We start from the raw sequence: 23,225 nt of genomic DNA on the forward strand, positions 1-23,225 counted from the left end.
GAAATTGTTTTGTCATTTTAATTACTGGTAATCAAATTATTTTAAAAAATGATGCGGATATAAATGAAATAATAGAAAAATATTTTTCCGAATTATTTTGATGTTTTGAAGGTGTGTGCAAAAATGTAGCTCAACACATTATTATAATTGTATGTGAGGTGAGGACGTATTTTTTTTTAAAGATTTTTTTTTTCTTATTTATTTTTTTTTTTATTTGAAAATGCGCACACTTTGTTCATTCAAGTTAGTATTTTTTTTTTTTTTAATGTACAAAAGAAAGAACAGAATTTTGGGGTGACAATGGTTTTTTTTCAATTTTCAAAGTGGTCGAACTTTTTTTTTTTTTTTTTTTTTTTAATTTAAATTCATAGAGTACACAGGTCTCCAACGTGCGGCACAGGGGCCAAATGCAGCCCACAGGACAATATTTTGCAACCTCCATCTGACATCCAATTGTAGTTTTAGAGTTACCTGCAATTATTCTGTGGTGTACAATAAAATGATATATCAAGAATTTTAAATAAAATGAATGACATGGATCCATTTTGGAAAACAAAATATTTAAATAGTAATGGATAAAAAGAATTTTAAAAAACGGTCCGGTTTTTAAATTAAAAAAAAAAAAAAAAAAAAAAGGACAAATAATATTTAAAATAATCCAAACAAATTGTAAAAAAAAGTTTTTTAAATAAAACTGGGAGGAAAAAAAGAGACGAATAAAGACAAATTCAATTCACCTTGGTGCTCACCAACTCCGCCCACGGGCGCATCATCATGCTCGCGCTCGTCATCATCATCTTCTTCGCTAGATGATGATTGGTTGCGGTCCTCCATGGATCCTGCTGACTTAGTGGCATGTTTGTGTGGCTTGTAACAACCCGCGCATCGAGACAAGATTATAAACTCCGGAGCACCCCGGCCCTGCAACACGACACATTTCGCCCCCGTTATTATTCATTTTTTTCTGAGCCACTGGATCTCATGGACTGGTTCTCGGCTAATTGCACCAAGGGCGAAGGTTTGCATTGGGACGGTAGAGACATAAACTACCAACTTTTCAGGATGCTTCTTTTTATACTTGACTGTTCAAAATGTGTTTATGTTTTGCAGTTGGCACGTACAAAAATCACTTAACTAAAAATTAAAAACATTTAGTACAGTCAAGCATATTAGAACAAAACTTGTAAATACAGTTCAGTTGAATTTAACTTTTCAATTGATTCATATTTAATTTTATACCTTTTACAGGCCAATTAACTATTTTTGCTGATAAAAAAAAAAAAAAAAAAACTATATAAAGGCATCCACATACGGGGATAACACATTCTCAATTTTAATTATTTTTTATTACTATCAATAATTAGTTTTTGTTTTGTTTTTTTTAATGAAGAAATGGTTATACATTAATGAAATATCAACAAAAAACAAAACAAAAACAAAAAATGAAAACAAACATAAGCGGATTTTAAGGGGGGGCCAGGACCCCCCCAGGTGGCCGATAAGTGTCACTGCATGAAATTGACTTTCCTATATATATATATATATATATATATATATATATATATATATATATACATACAGTGCCTTGCAAAAGTATTCGGCCCCCTTGAACCTTGCAACCTTTCGCCACATTTCAGGCTTCAAACATAAAGATATAAAATTTTAATTTTTTGTCAAGAATCAACAACAAGTGGGACACAATCGTGAAGTGGAACAAAATTTACTGGATAATTTAAACTTTTTTAACAAATAAAAAACTGAAAAGTGGGGCGTGCAATATTATTCGGCCCCCTTGCGTTAATACTTTGTAGCGCCACCTTTTGCTCCAATTACAGCTGCAAGTCGCTTGGGGTATGTTTCTATCAGTTTTGCACATCGAGAGACTGACATTCTTGCCCATTCTTCCTTGCAAAACAGCTCGAGCTCAGTGAGGTTGGATGGAGAGTGTTTGTGAACAGCAGTCTTCAGCTCTTTCCAGATTCTCGATTGGATTCAGGTCTGGACTTTGACTTGGCCATTCTAACACCTTGATACGTTTATTTTTTAACCATTCCATTGTAGATTTGGCTTTATGTTTTGGATCATTGTCCTGTTGGAAGATAAATCTCCGTCCCAGTCTCAGGTCTTGTGCAGATACCAACAGGTTTTCTTCCAGAATGTTCCTGTATTTGGCTGCATCCATCTTCCCGTCAATTTTAACCATCTTCCCTGTCCCTGCTGAAGAAAAGCAGGCCCAAACCATGATGCTGCCACCACCATGTTTGACAGTGGGGATGGTGCGTTCAGGGTGATGAGCTGTGTTGCTTTTACGCCAAACATATCGTTTTGCATTGTGGCCACAAAGTTCAATTTTGGTTTCATCTGACCAGAGCACCTTCTTCCACATGTTTGGTGTGTCTCCCAGGTGGCTTGTGGCAAACTTTAAACGAGACTTTTTATGGATATCTTTGAGAAATGGCTTTCTTCTTGCCACTCTTCCATAAAGGCCAGATTTGTGCAGTGTACGACTGATTGTTGTCCTATGGACAGAGTCTCCCACCTCAGCTGTAGATCTCTGCAGTTCATCCAGAGTGATCATGGGCCTCTTGGCTGCATCTCTGATCAGTTTTCTCCTTGTTTGAGAAGAAAGTTTGGAAGGACGGCCGGGTCTTGGTAGATTTGCAGTGGTCTGATGCTCCTTCCATTTCAATATGATGGCTTGCACAGTGCTCTTTGAGATGTTTAAAGCTTGGGAAATCTTTTTGTATCCAAATCCGGCTTTAAACTTCTCCACAACAGTATCTCGGACCTGCCTGGTGTGTTCCTTGGTTTTCATAATGCTCTCTGCACTTTAAACAGAACCCTGAGACTATCACAGAGCAGGTGCATTTATACGGAGACTTGATTACACACAGGTGGATTCTATTTATCATCATCGGTCATTTAGGACAACATTGGATCATTCAGAGATCCTCACTGAACTTCTGGAGTGAGTTTGCTGCACTGAAAGTAAAGGGGCCGAATAATATTGCACGCCCCACTTTTCAGTTTTTTATTTGTCAAAAAAGTTTAAATAATCCAATAAATGTTGTTCCACTTCACGATTGTGTCCCACTTGTTGTTGATTCTTGACAAAAAAATTAAATTTCATATCTTTATGTTTGAAGCCTGAAATGTGGCGAAAGGTTGCAAGATTCAAGGGGGCCGAATACTTTTGCAAGGCACTGCATATATATATTGTTTGTAAAGCAATAAAAGTGCAACAAAAATGAATGAAATGAACAAAAAATATATTTTTATAATGGGTCAAAATTATTTTTCAAACAGATCATGTGACTAGCACCTTCGACGGTAATTTCCTCTGCATATAATTAAAAAAAACAGAAACAAAATTAGGGGAGGGCGATTTTATTTTTCAATTAAATTTTTTTCTTTGATTGAATTTTTTTTTTTTTTTTTTTTTTTTTTTTTGAAGCAAATTTTTGGGGGATTAAATGATTTAGACACAAACGTCCTACCCATAATATGGCCCAAACACAAAAATGATTGCTTCAATCAAAAAACTTTTTCACTGAAAAATTAAGAGTTCAAATGCAAATTTGAAAAATCTCAAATATTTTTTCACATTCAAAAACATTTTCTACGATTTTTTTTTTTTTTAATTGAAGTGATTTTTCTTTTTGAAAATATATTTTTTTTTGAAGCAACTTATTTTTTTTGATTGAATAATAAAGACAAAAACGTCCTACCCATAATATGGCCCAAACACAAAAAGGATTGCTTCAATCAAAGAAAACTTTTTCAATGAAAAATTAAGTGTTCAAATGCAAATTCCCCAAAAATCTCAAATATTTTTCGCATTCAAAAATGTTTTCTATGATTGAATCTTTTCTTTTTTTTGATTGAAGTGATTTTTCTTTTTGAAAATATAAATATTTTTTGAAGCAACTTATTTTTTGATTGAATGATAAAGAAAAAAGGTCGTAGCCAAAATTTGGCACAAACACAAATCAACATTGCTTCAATCAAAAAAGTTGCTCCAATCGAAAAAACCTAGACTCCAATCAAAAAAAGAAAAAAAAAAATCAAAGAAAAATAGCTTTCACGTGCATTTTTTATGAGTTTCAAATTTATTTTTGCATTCAAAAACTTTTTTTAATTGAAGCAACTTTTTTTTTTTAATTGAATAATAAAGACACAAATCTACCTCCATATGGCTCCGCCCAGGGGATACAGTTTTTGACTGGGGTAACTACATTGGCACGACACTGGCAGACGTACCATAGTCAGTGGATGACGATCTTGGCGAAAACTATTGCCTAAGCAGCCTGATTTAGAATTTCCCTCAAGAATGATGGGAAACAAAAAACGCTCATTGTCAACGTATTATTATAAATATGTCAGAAAACACTGAGGTGACTTGAAGTTCCGCTCTGAGACCCCCAATTTAGCCAACTTTCAAAATTGTCCGATACACATGTGTGATACATCATTGGAAAGCTTAAAATCTCAATTTTCAGGTGGAAGAAAAAATTTGAGCAGGAGGGCATTTAAAAAATATGTATATATTTCTTTTTTAAATAGAAAAACCCTATCTGGAGGTGAGCGCACGCGAGAACAGAATTACAGACGCCATGACTTTAACGAGATATTATCGCGTACTTACTTTGTTTCGATTCCAAAAACTCCATGTAGCATGTATCACTGAGTGTCAAGACACAGCTGTGAATGGCCACAGCTGGATTTTTGGGGGATTTTATGGGTGAAACATGGTAATATAACAAGGGTCGCAATGCAGAAATCGCAGACATCTGGGAGTGGCTAAAAACGACATTTTGAACAATAAATATAATTAATTACCTTTGTTTTATGGCTTGGTTGAAACAAAAGCGGTTGCGCGACATCTGTAAACGGGGGTTTTCAGGGTAAAACGGACAAATTAAAAATAGTTCGGGGGCTTAATGTGCCATGAATCTGCTATGGCAGCATATAAACATATTGTTCTATCAAACACAACAGTTGTTTTAGCTTAAAACACAGCAGTTACTTTTAAAGAGGAGTGCAAGAGCAGAAACTGCTTTTTCAGTCTTCTCTGTGTTTTCCGCCATATTCTTGTAAGTTAATTTTTTTGCTGACACTGCATTTCAGGGTCATCAACATGCTGTGCCCCCCTTGCCCAAAAAGTCAAACTCTGCCTATGAACAGAAATATACTATACTTTTAAAAACGTTGTCTGTCATTGACAATAATAGACATGAAATTCATTTAAACTTGGAGGACTGGCTGTGAATGCTCATTTAATCTTTTTTGACTGGGAGTGGAATGGAAGCCCATGAGTTAGAGTGCCCTGTAAATTGTTTAGACATTGAAGTATTTTTTGGTCAATTTATGTACATTTTGTCTGAAGAAAATTTTAAGAAGGCAGTTAAACTGCATTTGATTTCAGAAACATAATAGTACCTTGAGCTCCTTTGGACTGGTGATTACTTGATCCTCGGCGCCGCCTGCACACAATGTAAAAGCAGCAAAGCTTTACATGAGGATGTCCCAAAAGAGAAATATCACGATGCAATAATGAAACTCGAAGGTATTGTCCTAACAGACCGTCAGGTGCTCGTTGTCCGCTGTCCGCCGAATCCATCTCTGAGTGCAGGGTCGTGTTCCAACACCCTTTTTAAACACTCTTCCACAATGTTTGCTTTTGCATCACAGCGTCTGCTCTGACATGAATGAGATCCGGTATTTTTGGTCGTGTTGTGATGTTCCATCCCACACGACACAATTTTCTTTCTTTTGGCAATATCTTTGAATATCTGGATTATTTTGTTGGGTTTTTAGTCCTTAAAGTCTTAAAAACCTGATCTTTCTTTTCCAAAACATTAAAAAAATATATTGATGAGGCCCAAATTTTCAATCACGTGATCAGATCGGACACATCCGTAATCTGAAGTTGGTTTTTTAAAACATATTTTATCCTTTTCATCAGCCATGTGTGGACTGCCAAAATCACGAACGTCAAGAGCAATATAGTCTAAAACAGTGGTTCTTCAGTGGGGTTAGGTTAAGAAACGCAGAGTACTATTTTGTACGCTGACTAAATCTAGGCAAAGTGGCGTTTTAGACCAGGTTTTGGCATACACAGAGATTAAGGGGGGGCATAACATGTCATTGCATATGATTGACTTTCCAATATCTAGCTAATATATGAATTTAAAATTAAGACGTTGCCAGTAAATGTCTATAAAAGTTTTACAGCAATAAAACAAACAACAAAAATGAATAAATGAACAGAAAAAATATTTTTTAATGGGTCAAAATTATTTTTCGAGCAGATCATGTGACTGGCACCTTAGAGACGGTCATTTGCTTTGCTTAGCCCAAAAAAACACCTGCGGACAGCAGAAGCAAGACGGCTATAAGGTTTTTTTTTTTTTTTTTTTTTTAGGGCTGTAAAAATTATTGCGTTAACGCGCGGTAATTTTTTAAATTAATCACGTTAAAATATTTGACGCAATTAACGCACATGTCCCGCTCAGACAGTATTCTGCCTTTTGGTAAGTTTTACAGCAAGGTTTTTTGTGCTGTCTAACAGCGAACTCTTGTGGTCGCTTTGCGACATGGTTTATTGCTTTCTTGCCAGTTCAATATGGCTGCACGACGTCTCGGGCTGACGCCTACGTTGTAATGTTGTGCTTATATGATCCTTGGACAAGATTTGTCCGTAAGTATGGTTGTTGTAAAGAATGTACATATTATGTTAGTAAGCGAAATGTTATATTTTTTGTATGAGACGCTTTTTGTTTATGTTTTGTGAACCTATATAGCATGCTAAGCTAACGTTGTTGCTAATGCAATGCTTGTGTACTTTTTTTTGTAGTTTCACTACGGTCTAAAGAGGACAGTGGTTTGAGGCCATTTTATCAATAAATCAGATGAAAAAGAAAGAAGTCTGATTATTAAGGCGTCGTTCAATAGCTGTCTAGCTTTGGAAAAAGTAGACGCTTCGGAGTGAGGACAGCATAGACAGATTTAAAGGACAGTAGAGTGAAATGCCCACTACAGTCCTTATGTACCGTATGTTGAATGTATATATGATATATACATTCATGGATATATAATATATCCATCTTGTGTCTTATCTTTCCATTCCAACAAATTATTTTACAGTATATATAATTTACAGAAAAATATGGCATATTTTATAGATGGTTTGAATTGCGATTAATTACGATTAATTAATTTTTAAGCTGTAATTAACTCGATTAAAAATTTTATTCGTTTGACAGCCCTAATTTTTTAAAATTCAGGCTTTCAAGAGCGACAACAACTATTAAGCAAGAGCCAAGGATTGAAGATGTGGACCATGAAACACTGGAAAGCATCAGCAAAATGGTAAGCAGAGTTTTAGTTTGCTCCAATAAAGACGTTAACCTTAAAAAATGATGGGAAACAAAAAAAAAAAACGCTCAATTTCAACGTATTATTACTAATATTCCTGGCTGGAATATTCAGTCAAACGGATGCGGGGTCTACTTCTCCACTAGGTTAGACAAAAACACACAGCTGGGATGCCTGTACAGTGGGGCAAATAAGTATTTAGTCAACCACTAATTGTGCAAATTCTCCAACTTGAAAATATTAGAGAGGCCTGTAATTGTCAACGTGGGTAAACCTCAACCATGAGGGACAGAATATGGGGGGGAAAAAAACAGAAAATCACATTGTTTGATTTATAAAGAATTTATTTGCAAATCATGGTGGAAAATAAGTATTTGGTCTATACCAAAAGTTCATCTCAAAACTTTGTTATGTACCCTTTGTTGGCAATAACGGAGGCCAAACATTTTCTGTAACTCTTCAAAAGCTTTTCACACACTGTTCCTGGTATTTTTGCCCATTCCTCCTTGCAGATCTCCTCTACAGCAGTCATGTTTTGGGGCTGTCGTTGGGCAACACGGACTTTCAACTCCCTCCTCACCCCGTGGCGTCAAAATGATAACAAGAACGGGAAGCAAAAATCCAAGAACCACATGGGGGGACCTAGTGAATGGCCTATAGAGAGCTGGGACCACAGTAACAAAGGCTACTATCAGTAACACAATGCGCCGCCAGGGACTCAAATCCTGCACTGCCAGACGTGTCCCCCTGCTGAAGAAAGTACACATCCAGGCCCGGCTGCGGTTCGCGAGAGATCATTTGGATGATCCAGAAGAGGACTGGGAGAATGTGTTATGGTCAGATGAAACCAAAATACACTTTTTGGCAGAAACACAGGTTCTTGTGTTTGGAGGAAAAAGAATACTGAATTGCACCATACCCGCATGCGGGTGGTATTTAGTCAACAACCAATTGTGCAAGTTCTCCTACTTGAAAAGATTAGAGAGGCCTGTAATTGTCAACATGCGTAAACTATCACATTGTTTGATTTTTAAAGAATTTATTTCCAAATTAGAGTGGGAAAATAAGTATTTGGTCACCTACAAACAAGCAAGATTTCTGTCTGTCAAAGAGGTCTAACTTCTTCTAACGAGGTCTAACGAGGCTCCACTCGTTATCTGTATTAATGGCACCTGTTTTAACACATTATCGGTATAAAAGACACCTGTCCACAACCTCAGTCAGTCACACTCCAAACTCCACTATGGCCAAGACCAAAGAGCTGTCGAAAGACACCAGAGACAAAATTGTAGACCTGCACCAGGCTGGGAAGACTGAATTTGCAAAAGGTAAAACGCTTGGTGTAACGAAATCAACTGTGGGAGCAATTATTAGAAATTGGAAGACATACAAGACCACTGATAATCTCCCTCGATCTGGGGCTCCATGCAAGATCTCACCCCGTGGAGTCAAAATGAGAACAAGAACGGGGAGCAAAAATCCAAGAACCACACGGTGGGACCTAGTGAATGACCTACAGAGAGCTGGGACCACAGTAACAAAGGTTACTATCAGTAAAACAATGCGCCGCCAGGGACTCAAATCCTGCACTGCCAGACGTGTCCCCCTGCTGAAGCCAGTACAAATCCAGGGCCGTCTGCGGTTCGCTAGAGAGCATTTGGATGATCCAGAAGAGGACTGGGAGAATGTGTTATGGTCAGATGAAACCAAAATAGAATTTTTAGGTAGAAACCCAGGTTCTCGTGTTTGGAGGAGAAAGAATACTGAATTGCATCCGAAGAACACCATACCCACTGTGAAGCATGGGGGTGGCAACATCATGCTTTGGGGCTGTTTTTCTGCAAAGGGACCAGGACAACTGATCTGTGTAAAGGAAAGAATGAATGCGGCCATGTATCGAGAGATTTTGAGTGAAAATCTCCTTCGATCAGCAAGGGCATTGAAGATGAGACGTGGCTGGGTCTTTCAGCATGACAATGATCCCAAACACACAGCCAGGGCAACAGAGGAGTGGCTTTGTAAGAAGCATTTCAAGGTCCTGGAGTGGCTTAGCCAGTCTCCAGATCTCAACCCCATAGAAAATCTGTGGAGGGAGTTGAAAGTCTGTGTTGTCCAACGACAGCCCAAAAACATCACTGCTCTAGAGGAGATCTGCATGGAGGAATGGGCCAAAATACCAGCAACAGTGTGTGAAAAGCTTGTGAAGAGTTACAGAAAACGTTTGGCCTCCGTTATTGCCAACAAAGGGTACATAACAAAGTATTGAGATGAACTTTTGGTATAGACCAAATACTTATTTTCCACCATGATTTGCAAATAAATTCTTTATAACTCAAACAAGGTGATTTTCTGTTTTTTTTCCACATTCTGTCTCTCATGGTTGAGGTTTACCCATGTTGACAGTTACAGGCCTCTCTAATATTTTCAAGTGGGAGAACTTGCACAATTAGTCGTTATTTGTCCCACTGTACGTAATTTTTTAAAATCTAAGCTATAAAAAGCGACAACAACTACTGAGCGAGAACCAAGGAATGAAGATGTGGACCATGAAACGCCAGAGAGCACTGCCAAAATGGTGAGCGGAGTTTCAGTTTGCACCACTAAAGACGTTAACCCTAAAAAATGATGGGAAACAAACAAAAAAAAATGCTAATTTTCAATGCATTATCATAAATGTTCTTGGCTGGAATAATCAGGCAAAACGGATGCGGCATCTACTTCTCCACTAAGTAAGACAGAAAAACGCACACACACAGCTGAGATGCCCGTATGTACGAGCATGGGCTAAGCTAGTATTCAAGCATATATCTTGTAAGTTGATTTTATTGCTGACACTGCATTTCGGGGTCGTCAATATTTTTGCCCCCTCTGCCACAAAAGTCAATGGGTTTTGGGTGGGTTTGCCCTCAATTTACAGGTTTTTTTCCATTAATTTCAACTGCTAGTCAGCTATCTAATGGGAGGAGAAATCTGTTTGCTCGGTGGAAGGTTGACGCGCACTCATTATGAGGAAGTATAACAGACCCACAGGCAGCATGAATTGCGTAGATAATACAAAAAAAAAAGTTTGCGTAATTTTACGTCATGAAAATAGTATGCGATGCCAGGATGTGACAATAAAATGAGAATGTAGACATGAAAACAAAAGGAACAGTGTGAAATGAAATGTTTCGATTTTTTTTTTTTACCTATGTGAAAATCAACAGCAAATATCAAAATTATTTGTAGTAAATTAGAAATCTGGAAGAAATTTGATCAGAAATTCACTTAGATCAGGGGTGCCCAATTTCGGTCCTCGAGAGCCCCTATCCAGCTTGTTTTCCATGTCTCCGTCCTCTAACACACTTGAATCAACTAATTAGGATCATTATTAGGCTGCTGCAGAGCCTGCTGATAAGCTGATCATTTGATTCAGGTGTATTAAAGGAGGGAGACACGGAAAACAAGCTGGATAGGGGCTCACGAGGACCGAGGTTGGGCACCCCTGACTTAGATGTTAGCTTGCTAAGTTTTGAATTCGTAAAGAAATGGCTTTATTATGAAACTCCAAAGGAAACTCGCGGGATTCGGTACCTTTAGAAAGGTTAAGAACCACTGGTCTAAAATATACTTTTTCATTATCCGTAAAAGATGTTAAGTTTTACTATTCAAATACATTTTCAATTTTTTCATGCTTACTGAGTGATACCAACTACATTGCACAACGATGCATCCCTTGACAATTTTGAAATTCGTGACCGATGCTTTCATGGCACTAAAATATCAATAAAACAAACGAGGGTACCGCATGTAACAAGTACATGTGTGAAACGTCCAAATATTTGCAATGCCTGTGGTCATGACTTTAAACAAACACTACTGCATGCACAAACTTCATTACAAACATACTTATGCAAAAATGAGTCAATAAATCGTTTCGTTCCAAGTTCTTCAAGATGATAAAGAAACAAAAAAATATATGTGCGCCCCTTTTCCTCTTGTGCTTAGCACAAGAGCGTAGGTTTGCATAGGGAAGGTAGGGACATAACATTACCAACTTTTCAGGATGCTCAAATTGTCCTCACGAACTTTTAAGCAACCTTATTTGCATTATAACGACTTCCGTTTTATGGGTAATTTAGATTGTCTTCTTATGTTGTGATGATAGAATAGACCCTACCATTAAGTGATTTAAAAAAATTAAAAAATTCAACCTGTCCAGTTCAGCTGCTTGACACGGAGAATGCAGATCTGAGTGTCCGATTGAGCTGAACATTTTTTAATGTATCACATAGGAGTATGACATACATTCATTGTGATCATTCAACGTACCTCGTTTATTAAGAGAAAGCAGTGAACAGTAAGGGGTGATGGGGGAACAAAAGAAAAGAGGGAGAGAGAAAAAGCACACACAACAACAAGAAATACATTAATCGCCTATGAATATGTTGGGAGCTATCGTCAGCTAGTTGTATTTCCGGTTGACACCATGTGGGGGGCCTAATAACCAAGGAAAGCAGGGTGGGGTTCTGGAAGATAAGATAAGTGATTGGAAGGAGTGAAGTGTACCTAAATGATCCAAGTGGTCGAGAACACAGTATTGTGTGAATCCCTGGCGATGTATGTTGGGATCAGGGGTCGCGTTAACCGAATATTTTCCATCGTTGACCGATTTTTTAAAACGGTGACGGAAAAAACTGAAGTCCATCTGTCAATTTGACAGGTTGCAATTCACACCCCAGACCACAGGGTGGCGAGTGAGCATATTAATTAGCTATTGTCTCTCTTGGTGCATGACGTCGTTGGCCTTACTCAGAAAAATGTCAAGGCAACTGAGTGTCCGAAGTGTCTTCAAAAAGCCCCAAAACGACGATGGTGTTGATAAAAAGAGGTGAAAAAAGAGAGACTGCACAAGCAGGCACGCAATTCAAGTCCATGTGCACCAGGAGGAAGGTGTGAGACTGCGTTCAGGCCACAGCAGGTGAACTGTTAATTCCATTGTTCCATATGTAGCCACAGTCAGCTGTTTTTGTCACTGCGGAGAAAAAGTTACATTTTCATCTGCTTGAAGTGTGATGGCACGGTTTGGATTCTCTGTTAAGCTTGTTCGGACAGAATATTAATTTAAAATGAATGAAAACTAAATACTATTGAGTATATCATTATTACCATTTAAAAATTTTAAGCGACGGGTAAAAATAGATTATGACCGGATTCTTATGACCCTGTCAGTCAAAATGACAGACAACGAAAAAGTCTAGCGCAACCTCTGGTTGGCATCCTATTCTATGCTGTCTCTTCGCTAATCCTGACACTGAAGTTTCCTACTTGAGTGTGTCTAATTTCACCTAGTCATGCGTAAGTCCCATCTAACATGTGAAAGTCCCGCAGGCGAATGGAGATGGCGCGTGGGTGCCACGCCAGGGCCCCGCCTCCGTGAATTACAGTGGAGCAAATAAGTATTTAGTCAACCACCAATTGTGCAAGTTCATTTTCCCCTCAAACGCACGTTTGATTGGCTGATGAGCTGAACCCCTGCCCCCCTCCTCCCGCCACACAGACACACACGCACACTCACAACAGAAATACAAAATGCTGCCTCCTCCACCCCCTTCGAACAGGGATACTAGAAGTTTTTTTCGGCCAGCACAAGCCACTGTAAGGTATGCAAAAAGACGTCAATGTTGCGGAGTTGGTAAATGGACAGTACGTATATCACGCATTTAACTACATGGTTACCATGCCGAAAGCACTTTACATTAGCACACATTTACCCTTTCACGCACACATTCACACACACAAATGGTGCTGCTGCCATACAAGGCACTGCCAACCCATTGAGGGTAAATTAGAGTTCAGTGCCTTCCTCAAGGGCACTTCGGCAGTGGGCAGTCATAGCCGGGAATCGAACCGCTGACCCTTCGGTCCAAGGACAGCTCCAGCTACCAACTACCAATTCATCAGACCAGCCTCCACAAGGAACAACGAAGTCAAGCTAGCCGCCCATATTTTGTAAGGATAGACTAGTATCGACCCTATCATTATTTAGTGAATTATTTTCATTATGTTCAGACTTACATTTATCCCTTTTCACTTGCTGAATGTGACGGTCCATCTGTTCTCTCCCTGAAACGCACTTTTGATTGATGACTTGACCCCACCTCCTGCCACACAAACAGACATGCACACTCACACAGCCCCGACAGATTCATGTCGAAAACATGCCGCCTCCTCCGCCCCCTTCGAAAAGGAGTGATATTAAAAGTTTTTTTTCGGCAGCGGCAGCCACTGTAAGTACTGTAAAAAGACATCAGTGTTGTGGAGGTGTGGGAAACAACTAATTTTGCTACTTAAGGTCTGTCCTGCATCAGAGTTGGCATAACACTAAACTGTGTGAACTTGCTAACTTGCAAAACTACTGCAGTCAGACCAGCCTCCACACAAGGAACACCGCACTCAAGCTAGCCGTCACTCATTTGGATCATTGTTTGCATTATGCGCATTACCGTAATGCAGTGCTTCTCAATTATTTTTTGTTACGCCCCCCCCCCGAAGAAGATGGAAATGTTCTGCGCCCCCCCCCCCCGAAGAAGATGGAAATGTTCCGCGCCCCCCCAACTCACTGTAGATATACTGCAGTATCAATTGTCTGTAAAATTCTTATTATTATATGTGCACCTCTCTGTAACATTGTATCCTTTTTAATATTAAAGACAGAAAGTAATATAGATCAACTTCAAATACAGTGTAAAAAAAAAAACCAAAAAAAAAAAACCCATCAACATCCTTACTGCAAATATACACTCAATACATTTTTTGACCGTTTGATACTGAAAAATAAAATTTAACAAAATCAATAAATAATAATTTCAAATTGATTAGCAAAATTAACTCAAGAGGACAATATGCCAAACAACTACACCGAAACAACAAAAATTATCTAGAAACTGCAATTTCGGGAGAAATTACACCTGGTCTTTCCTGTGTGGCTATACAGATCGTAGCCCCGCCCAAGGCTATCACTAGAATGGACAAACATGCCTATCAATAGTATTAAACAAATTAAATGCCATTAGAAATGAATGGGAAATTTGGACGTCCATGGCCGTCAATGGCAGCACCCTCCATAAGCGGCAATGCAATCGGGGACATTTGAAGGACACGTCCTAATGATATCTAGTCATTTTCTGTTGATTTGGGGGGGGAAAAAATTTCCCATTGAAAATGAATGGAAAAAAATTTGGACGTCCATGGACGTCAATTGTATCAACTTACATGAGCGTCAATGGAATCCAAGTACATTGGCATCAATAAAATATAAAAACATGCTGAAATGCCATTAGAAAATGAATGGGAAATTTGGACGTCCATGGCCGTCAATGGCGGCACCCTTCATAAGCGTCAATGAAATTGGAGAAGTTTGGGGGACACGTCCTATTGATATCTGGTCATTTTCTGTTGATTGTAGGAAAAAAAAAATTCCCATTGAAAATGGGAAAAAATTTGGATGTCCATGGACATCAATGGCAGCACCCCATATAAGCGTCAATGGAGTCAGGGATGTTTGTGGGACAGGTCCTATTGATATCTGGTATCAACATTATCTGTTGATTTGGGGAAATTTAGTTTTTTCCCCATTGAAAATGAATGGGAAACATTTTGGACGTCCATGGCCGTCAATGGCATCAATGCAATGTAAAAAAAAAAATTCAATTGGAAATCCCATTGGAAGTGAATGGGAAATGTTCTCATTAGAAATGAATGGGAAAGTTTTTGGCAAGTTTCTGGGAAACCGTAATTTTTTTTTACAAATGCTGTATACAAATTTTATGCCCCTCACCGTCACGGAATTTTCGATGCCCAAATTGTGTGATTTGGTCAAAAATTGAAGGACTAGATACATTTTGAAACTTTTGTTTCCCATTAAAAATGAATGGGCCAGTTTTTGGCAATTTGCCAGGAAACCGTACATTTTATCCAAAAAAATTTCGCAGTATTTTTTAGGCCCCTCGCCATCCCGGAATTTTTGACGCCCATCTTGTGTGTTTTCGTCAAAAATTGACGGACTAGTAACAGTTTGAAAGTTGTCTTTTATTCCCATTAAAAATTAATGGGCAGGTTTTTGGCAAATTTCCGGGGAACCGTATATTTTTTCCAAATTGTGTTAATAACCTTTATTCCTCTCCCCGTCCTGGAATTTTTGATGCCCAAATTGTGTGATTTGGTGAAAAATTGTAGGACTAGATACATTTTGAAACTTTTTTTTTTTCTCATTAAAAATGAATGGGCAAGTTTTTGTCGAATTTCTGGGGAACCATAATTTTTTTCCAAATTCTGTATACAACTTTTATGCCCCTCACCGTCCCGGAATTTTTGATACCTAAATTATGTAATTTGGTAAAAAATTGTGGGACTAGATACATTTTGAAAATTGCTTTTTCTTTTTCGGAAAATCGCCGTTTACGGGCAAACGGAAAAAATTTCTGGGTCGTTTGAAAAATTCCCATCGTCGCGCAAAAATTCCGGACGTGTCGGTACTTGAATGGTGCCGATCGGTCAAGCGGTTCGGGCTGCGCAGCGCGCCAAAGGATTCCCATTCAAAATAAAAACCAGAATAACATATAGGGGGAGGCCGTAGAATCTCACTACCTGATCTTTCCAAAGGAAAGACCAGGTAATAAAACAAAAAGGACAGTGTCATTGGACAGAGGGGCAGTTTTTATTTTTGCTGCAGGCAGTATCAGCTTCTTTGCTATGGTGTGGGGTTATTTTGCACTGAGAAACTTGTCATGCCACCTTATATGATGCTAACAGTGCTCGCTGGTTTACGGATGTAACACTGACAAAGCGGGACAATTGTTGGCAATATTCGGCATGTTTTCGCTGAAAAAAAATTCCTGTTGTTCGTTGAGAACATCTTAAGACAAAGTAAGCAGACTGGTCTGTCCTCGTCTCCCGCTGTACTAAAAGTCAAAGCCAAAAGCTACATTTGCTTCGTCATATTTCCTCGTCTTAGCTTTTCATATCTCAAGTGCTCTTTGCTGTGTGCTCTTGTTTGGTTAAAAAAAAACTGCGCACACGCTGAAAATGAGAGCGCCACTGCCACCCACTCTGTGTATGTGCACTTACACTTTATTCTAGTACGGCAAAAAAAGTACAGTATGTTCCCCAAGGTCACATGCGCCACCCCCAGCATCGCTCTGCGCCCCCCTGGGGGGGGGCCCGCCCCACTATTTGAGAAGTAATGCCGTAATGCAACGCGGTGGCTTCAGAGTGCAAATCGCCCCACTTCAGAGGGACACTGACATGAACATGAACTGACATGCAAAAAAAAATCTGAAACGAAATCACACATCAGAAATACATGAGAATACTTTGGTTCGATTCTTGGTAGTATGCCTCAGATGTAGATCGATCCTTGGATATCTCGGATTTTTTTTTACCAATTTTTTTCCCCAAATCAATTTAATATTACAATAGTTTAGTTTGAGTCTAGGGTCGACCCAGTGTCTCCCAGAATTGGACCCATTTTTGGATAACTCCCTGTTTTTTTAATGAAGAAACTTGCACTTCAAAATGTTTCTTTAGTAGTTTTTGAAAACAAAGGTTTGAGTCGAACATTGTATCACCCGAACCAATACACATGAAAGTTAGTATAAGTCAATGGAGAGTTATTTTGCATTGATCATTTAGCCTATCAATTAATTAGATCAATATTCGTGAGAAATGTAGCCCTGACCCCCGTTCACTCAGTCTGTTTGGTCTTATTCATGTCCCATCCCCAGCAAAAAGTGTCCCTTCCAATGTTGAAATCAAACCTACGCCTTAGCAGTCTTCAACTGACCTCGTGAGTGAGCCTTCGTGTTCATGTCCTGTTCAATGGAAGGAAGACATCCGGCATCAAACAAATTGTCGGTCACGCTTCCTCGTCAAATGATAAAAACACAAATTCCAAACCACACAATCACACACCTTCAGTAAACACGCACAAAAAGCATAGCATTCCATACCGAACCCTCAACATGTACCGAAGGAATCTGAAATACAAAATGATGTGCTCATTTTTTTAATGATTATATTAAGGGGTCTCGTTCACATTACATCGGCCAAAAAAACAATATATTATTCACTCTTTGTTTTAAAGCACATTATTTGTAGTGCAGCTTGTTTTGAACTCATTGGCTGTCGTTGACAGCGATAGACGTCCAATCCATTCAAAGTGGAAGTGCTGGCAGCAAACGAACATGCAAACTTTCCCAGTTCAAATGGATTAGATGTCTACTTGTAACAAACTAATTTCAATTCACAGCAGAAGGATGAAAAGAGCCACGCAATTGGACGTCTGTCATCATCAATTGTGGTGAAAGAGAAACACCATAAGGTTGAATGTCGAGTCAGTTGCTATGTTGTCCGCGGCAACCCATTTTGGTTCCTGCTCGGTCCAGAAAGAATTCAAGTTCTGAGTCCCAAAGGCAAATATAAATAAATGACTCACATTAAGTCCAAAGTGCCCGTAAAGAGTTCAAGAATACATTCAAGACGTCCACTTTCAAAGTGACGCCTTCCCGCGATCTTCAAATGGACAAATCTGTGTCCGTGTCAGTTGGCGTAGTCTTTGGACTCACGCCGCCTCCTTGCTCTTCGGGGATGCACGACGAGTCGCCGCCGAGGTTTGGCAGCAAACCTGGAATGGACACAAAGCAGAACCAAGGAGAATTACGCCTTGAACTTATTAACCCTCTTAATCCTGGCCTATATTATCTGATTTTGCATGATTTGATGTTGCCTTTATATAGATCATTTTTATATACAGTGGGGAGAAAAAGTATTTGATACACTGCCAATGGGTTTTCCCATTGACTGTGTATCAAATACTTGTTCTCCCCACTGTATATCATATTCAACTCTCAACTCTCTCCACAGATTTTCTATGGGGTTGAGATCTGGAGACTTGCTAGGCCACTCCAGGACCTTGAAATGCTTCTTACGAAGCCACTCCTTTGTTGCCCTGGCTGTGTGTTTGGGATCATTGTCATGCTGAAAGACCCAGCCACGTCTCATCTTCATTGCCCTTGCTGATGGAAGGAGATTTTCACTTAAAATCTCTCAATACATGGCCCCATTCATTCTTTCCTTTACACAGATCAGTTGTCCTGGTCCTTTCTCAGACAAACAGCCCCAAAGCATGATGTTTCCACCTCCATGCTTCACAATGGGTATGGTGTTCTTCGGATGCAATTCAGTATTCTTTCTCCTCCAAACACGAGAACCTGTTTTTCTACCAAAAAGTGTTTCTACCTATAAATTCTATTTTGGTTTCATCTGACCATAACACATTCTCCCAGTCCTCTTCTGGATCATCCACATGCTCTCTAGCGAACTGCAGACGGGCCTGGACGTGTACTGGCTTCAGCAGGGGGACATGTCAGGCAGTGCAGGATTTGAGTCCCTGGCGGCGCATTGTTTTACTGATAGTAGCCTTTGTTACTGTGGTCCCAGCTCTCTGTAGGTCATTCACTAGGTCCCCCTGTGTGGTTCTGGGATTTTTGCTCACCGTTCTTGTTATCATTTTGACGCCACGGGGTGAGATCTTGCATGGAGCCCCAGATCGAGGGAGATTATCAGAGGTCTTGTATGTCTTCCAACTCTAATAATTGCTCCCAAAGTTGATTTCTTTACACCAAGCGTTTTACCTATTGCAAATTCAGTCTTCCCAGCCTGGTGCAGGTCTACAATTTTGTCTCTGATGTCCTTCGACAGCTCTTTAGTCTTGGCCATAGAGAAGTTTGGAGTGTGACTGACTGAGACTGTGGACAGGTGTCTTTTATACTGATAATGTGTTGAAACAGGTGCCATTAATACAGGTAACGAGTGGAGCCTCGTTAGACCTCGTTAGAAGAAGTTAGACCTCTTTGACAGCCAGAAATCTTGCATGTTTGTAGGTGACCAAATATTTTCCCACTGTAATTTGGAAATAAATTCTTTAAAAATTAAACAATGTGATAGTTTACCCATGTTGACAATTACAGGCCTCTCTAATCTTTTCCAGTAGGAGAACTTGCACAATTGGTTGTTGACTAAATACTTATTTGCCCCACTGTATATATCATCTAACTCAAAAACGGTTTGGATGATATCTCTTTCTGAGGTTAGGTGTTGCACCCATCGTCTTATAAAAAGTACATACATTCAATCAAGCTTCTTGAACATACACATCTGTATGGCGGAAAACACTCAGGTGACTTGAAGTTCCATTCTGAGACCCCCAATTTGACAAATTTCAAAATCGTCCAATATGCATGTGTGATACATCATTGGAAAGCTTAAAATCTCAATTTTCTGGGGGAAGAAAATTTTAAAACAGGAGGGCATTTTAAAAAACATTTTTTTAAACAGGAAAACCCTATCTGGAGGTGAGAGCACACGAGAGCAGACTTCCAGACGCCATGACTTTAACAACATATTATCGCATACTTACCTTGTTTCGATCCAAAACTGCATGTAGCATGTATCACTGAGTGTCAAGACACAGCTGTGAATGGCCACAGCTGGATTTTTTGGGGATTTTATGGGTGAAACATGGTCATATAACAAGGGTCACGATGCAGAAATCGCAGACATCAAGGGGTGGTTAAGATTTTCATATGTTTACCCTCCTAAACGATTTTTTCAATCTTTCTTTGGATCGATTACCGTAATTTCCCGAATATAACGCGCACTTTTCCCCCCCAAAATCAACTTGTAAACTCATGGTGCGCATTATAAACGGGTACATGGATGGAGACAGAAATATATATGTATTACATACAGTGTTGTTAATAACGGCGTTACAATATAACGGCGTTACTAACGGCGTTATTTTTTTCAGCAATGAGTAATCTAATTAATTACTTTTCTCATCTTGGCAACGCCGTTACCGTGACTGAGGCGGGAAAGGCGTGCGTTACTATGCATTATTAAGTTGGTTGAATAAAAAAAGTCAGAGAGAAACGGACTCACGGGGACGAGAGCAGAGCAGCAGTGGGAAAGACGCCGTTGCAACCGCGATGCTAGGTGGCTCCAATAATACCTAACGCCTACGCCCACATGACACGGTAGATATCATATTATAGAACTAGATGCAAAAACTGACACAGCTGCATTGCCAACATGTTTTAAGGTCTACATGCGTTAGTAAACAGCCGCCATCTTAAAGCAGTAGACCTCTCAGGAAGGCCCTGATGTAGAGATCCTTCCTAGCGAACCTAAGTTTTTTTTTTTTTTTTTGTTAAATCTAAAATGCTTCTAAATCGGCAAAATCTTAACTTAAATCTATCTTTAAATGATGAAACAGTTTTAAAACTTACACATGTTTAAAGTAGACAGAAGGGAACTAATGCAATAACGGGAGCAATTTTAACAACTTTAACGGTTGATTCACAACTTTAAATGACTTCCACACATAGCAAAGGTTACTAGCTAGTTATCGCAATACCCTTGTGTCTAGTTAAGTGGAGGGTAAAGAATTGGGCCAGGGCCAATTGTCCCCCAAATCCTTTAAACTTCACATTGTGTGACCTGTTTTTTTTGTTTGTTTGTTTTTTGTTGTTGTTTGTTTTTTTTTTTTAGAAAAAAAAAAAATTATCACTAGTTACTTTGCCAAGTAACTAATTACTCTTACATTCAGGTAACTGAGTTACTAACGCAATTACTTTTTGGGAGAAGTAATTTGTAACTGTAATTAATTACTATTTTAAAGTAAAATTAACAACACTGCATATACTGTATATAGATATAACTAGATGCAAAATGACAGACACGGCACTAGATGCGTTAGTAAACAGCCGCCATCTTAAAGCAGTAGACCTTTTATTATGGCTCTGTTGTAGAGAACCTTCCTAACGAACCTAAGTAACTTTTTATCTAAAATACTTCTAAATCAGCAAAATCTTGACTTGAATCTATCTTTAAATGATGAAATAGTTTTAAAACTTTCATTTGTCAAAAGTAGAGAGAAGGGAACTAATGCAATAATGGGAGCAATTTTAACAACTTTTAACAGTTGATTCAGGGTGAAGGGTAAATTAGGGTAAAGAATTGGGCTCGGGCCAATTGTACCAAAAACCTTCACAAAAAAACTTAGCATTAACACATAGTGTGGCCTATGTTTTTTTTTTTTTTTTTTTTTTGAGGAAAAAAAAAAGTAATTATCACCAATTACTTTGCCAAGTAACTAATTACTCTTACATTCAGGTAATTGAGTTACTAACGCAATTACTTTTTGGGAGAAGTAATTTGTAACTATAATTAATTACTTTTTTTCAGTAAGATTAACAACACTGATTACATATATATATAAACCGATTTTTTTTCATTGACACGGCCACGTTGTGTTGAAGAAACGTATGCGGCCACCCGTTGCCGACCATTACGGTACGTGACGTCACCGTTTTGTTTCGGTAATACTTCACTCTAATCGGCCGAATGATTTCGTCTGTGTTAAATTCTGCTTTTTTCACTCTTCATAAAGCACAGAATTTAGTTTCTTGAACTCATTTGAGTCGACGTTTATTGCAGCTCCGCAATTCGGACCATAACAAATGTAAGGACACACACTTCCTGTGTCCGTCAACTATATCGGTCCCTCGGGAAACTCAAACCCAAATAACAATAGTTCCTTTTGTTACTGTCGTGCTGACAGCTATGAGCTCTCACGGATTTTCGACTTACGTTCTCACTTTCATTTTACCGTATCAATCCATGGAAGAAACATTTATTCATCATGAGGAAACGAGCAAGTTATACAGCAGCCTTTATAAGAAAAGTCACATCTGTTTTGTTTTCTCCTAGATTCTGGTAAGTTGGAGAAGTTGTCAAATCATATTATTACCGTAAATATTGTCAGTTCACGTTAATGTTTTGAACTACCAATGTGCTATGCTTGAGCTGTGTTTCACCAGTCAGTAAAATGACATCTCTGTATCTGTACACAAGCTCTGTTTTCTTGTATTCTTCTATTTATTGGTGCTAAAATTAGGGTGCGCGTTATAAACGGGTACAATAATTTTCCCTAGATTTTACAAGTAAATTTGGGGTGCGCATTATACACGGGTGCGCCCTATATTCGGGAAATTACGGTATTCATCATCTAACACAGGGGTTCCCAACCTATTCCACTAAGGCACACTGTGGGTGCAGGATTTCATTCTTACCAAACAAGATGACAACACTTTTTCCCCAATCTGGTGTTTTACAAGTGCAATCAGTTGATTGCAGTCAGGTGTGGCTTGTTTTAGCAGAAGCCTCATTGGTTCAACTGTCTCTGCTGGATCGGCTGGAACAAAAACCAGGACCCACAGTGTGCCTTGAGGACTGGGTTGAAAACCCCTGATCTAACATATTAGAGAAAATGCGAAAGTAACAAAAAAAAAAATACAATTAAGCGATAGTTATGAACTTTTTTAAAGACACCATTATCTTCATTGTGACGTCATTTGCTGAAAAGTTTAAAACGTGCGAATGAATAATTTTTTAAAGTCTTTTTTTTAAAAAACGAAATATTAGACATCAATTAATGATTCTAAGCTAAAAATGACAGACATTTTGAATATAAAGTATAATTAATTACCTTCGTTTTATGGCTGGTTGAAACAAAAGCGGTTGCGCGACGTCTGTAAACGGGGGTTTTCAGGGTAAAACGGACAAATTAAAAATAGTTCGGGGGCTTAATGTGCCATGAATCTGCTATGGCAGCATATAGACATATTGTTTTATCAAACACAACAGTTGTTTTGGCTTAAAATACAGCAGTTTCTTTTAAAGAGGAGTGCAAGAGCAGAAACTGCTTTTTGAGTCTTGTCTGTGTTTTCCGCCATATACAAATTGAAAAG

At 38.7% G+C, this 23,225-nt stretch overlaps 1 protein-coding gene across 1 annotated transcript in view; it reads right to left on the minus strand.

Moving 5' to 3' along the window:
• Positions 1 to 14,099: 14,099 nt before the first annotated feature.
• LOC130923281 (pleckstrin homology domain-containing family A member 3-like) overlaps positions 14,100 to 23,225 on the minus strand; it is a 29,438-nt gene continuing 20,312 nt past the window's right edge. The window contains exon 8 of the mRNA XM_057848876.1: positions 14,100 to 18,040. Within this exon, the coding sequence (XP_057704859.1) occupies positions 17,931 to 18,040 (110 nt within the window). The 3' untranslated portion in view covers positions 14,100 to 17,930. The remainder of the gene's footprint in view (positions 18,041 to 23,225) is intronic.

The sequence above is a fragment of the Corythoichthys intestinalis genome, chromosome 10, assembly GCF_030265065.1.
Source record: "Corythoichthys intestinalis isolate RoL2023-P3 chromosome 10, ASM3026506v1, whole genome shotgun sequence".
NCBI classification, from domain to species: Eukaryota; Metazoa; Chordata; class Actinopteri; order Syngnathiformes; family Syngnathidae; genus Corythoichthys; species Corythoichthys intestinalis.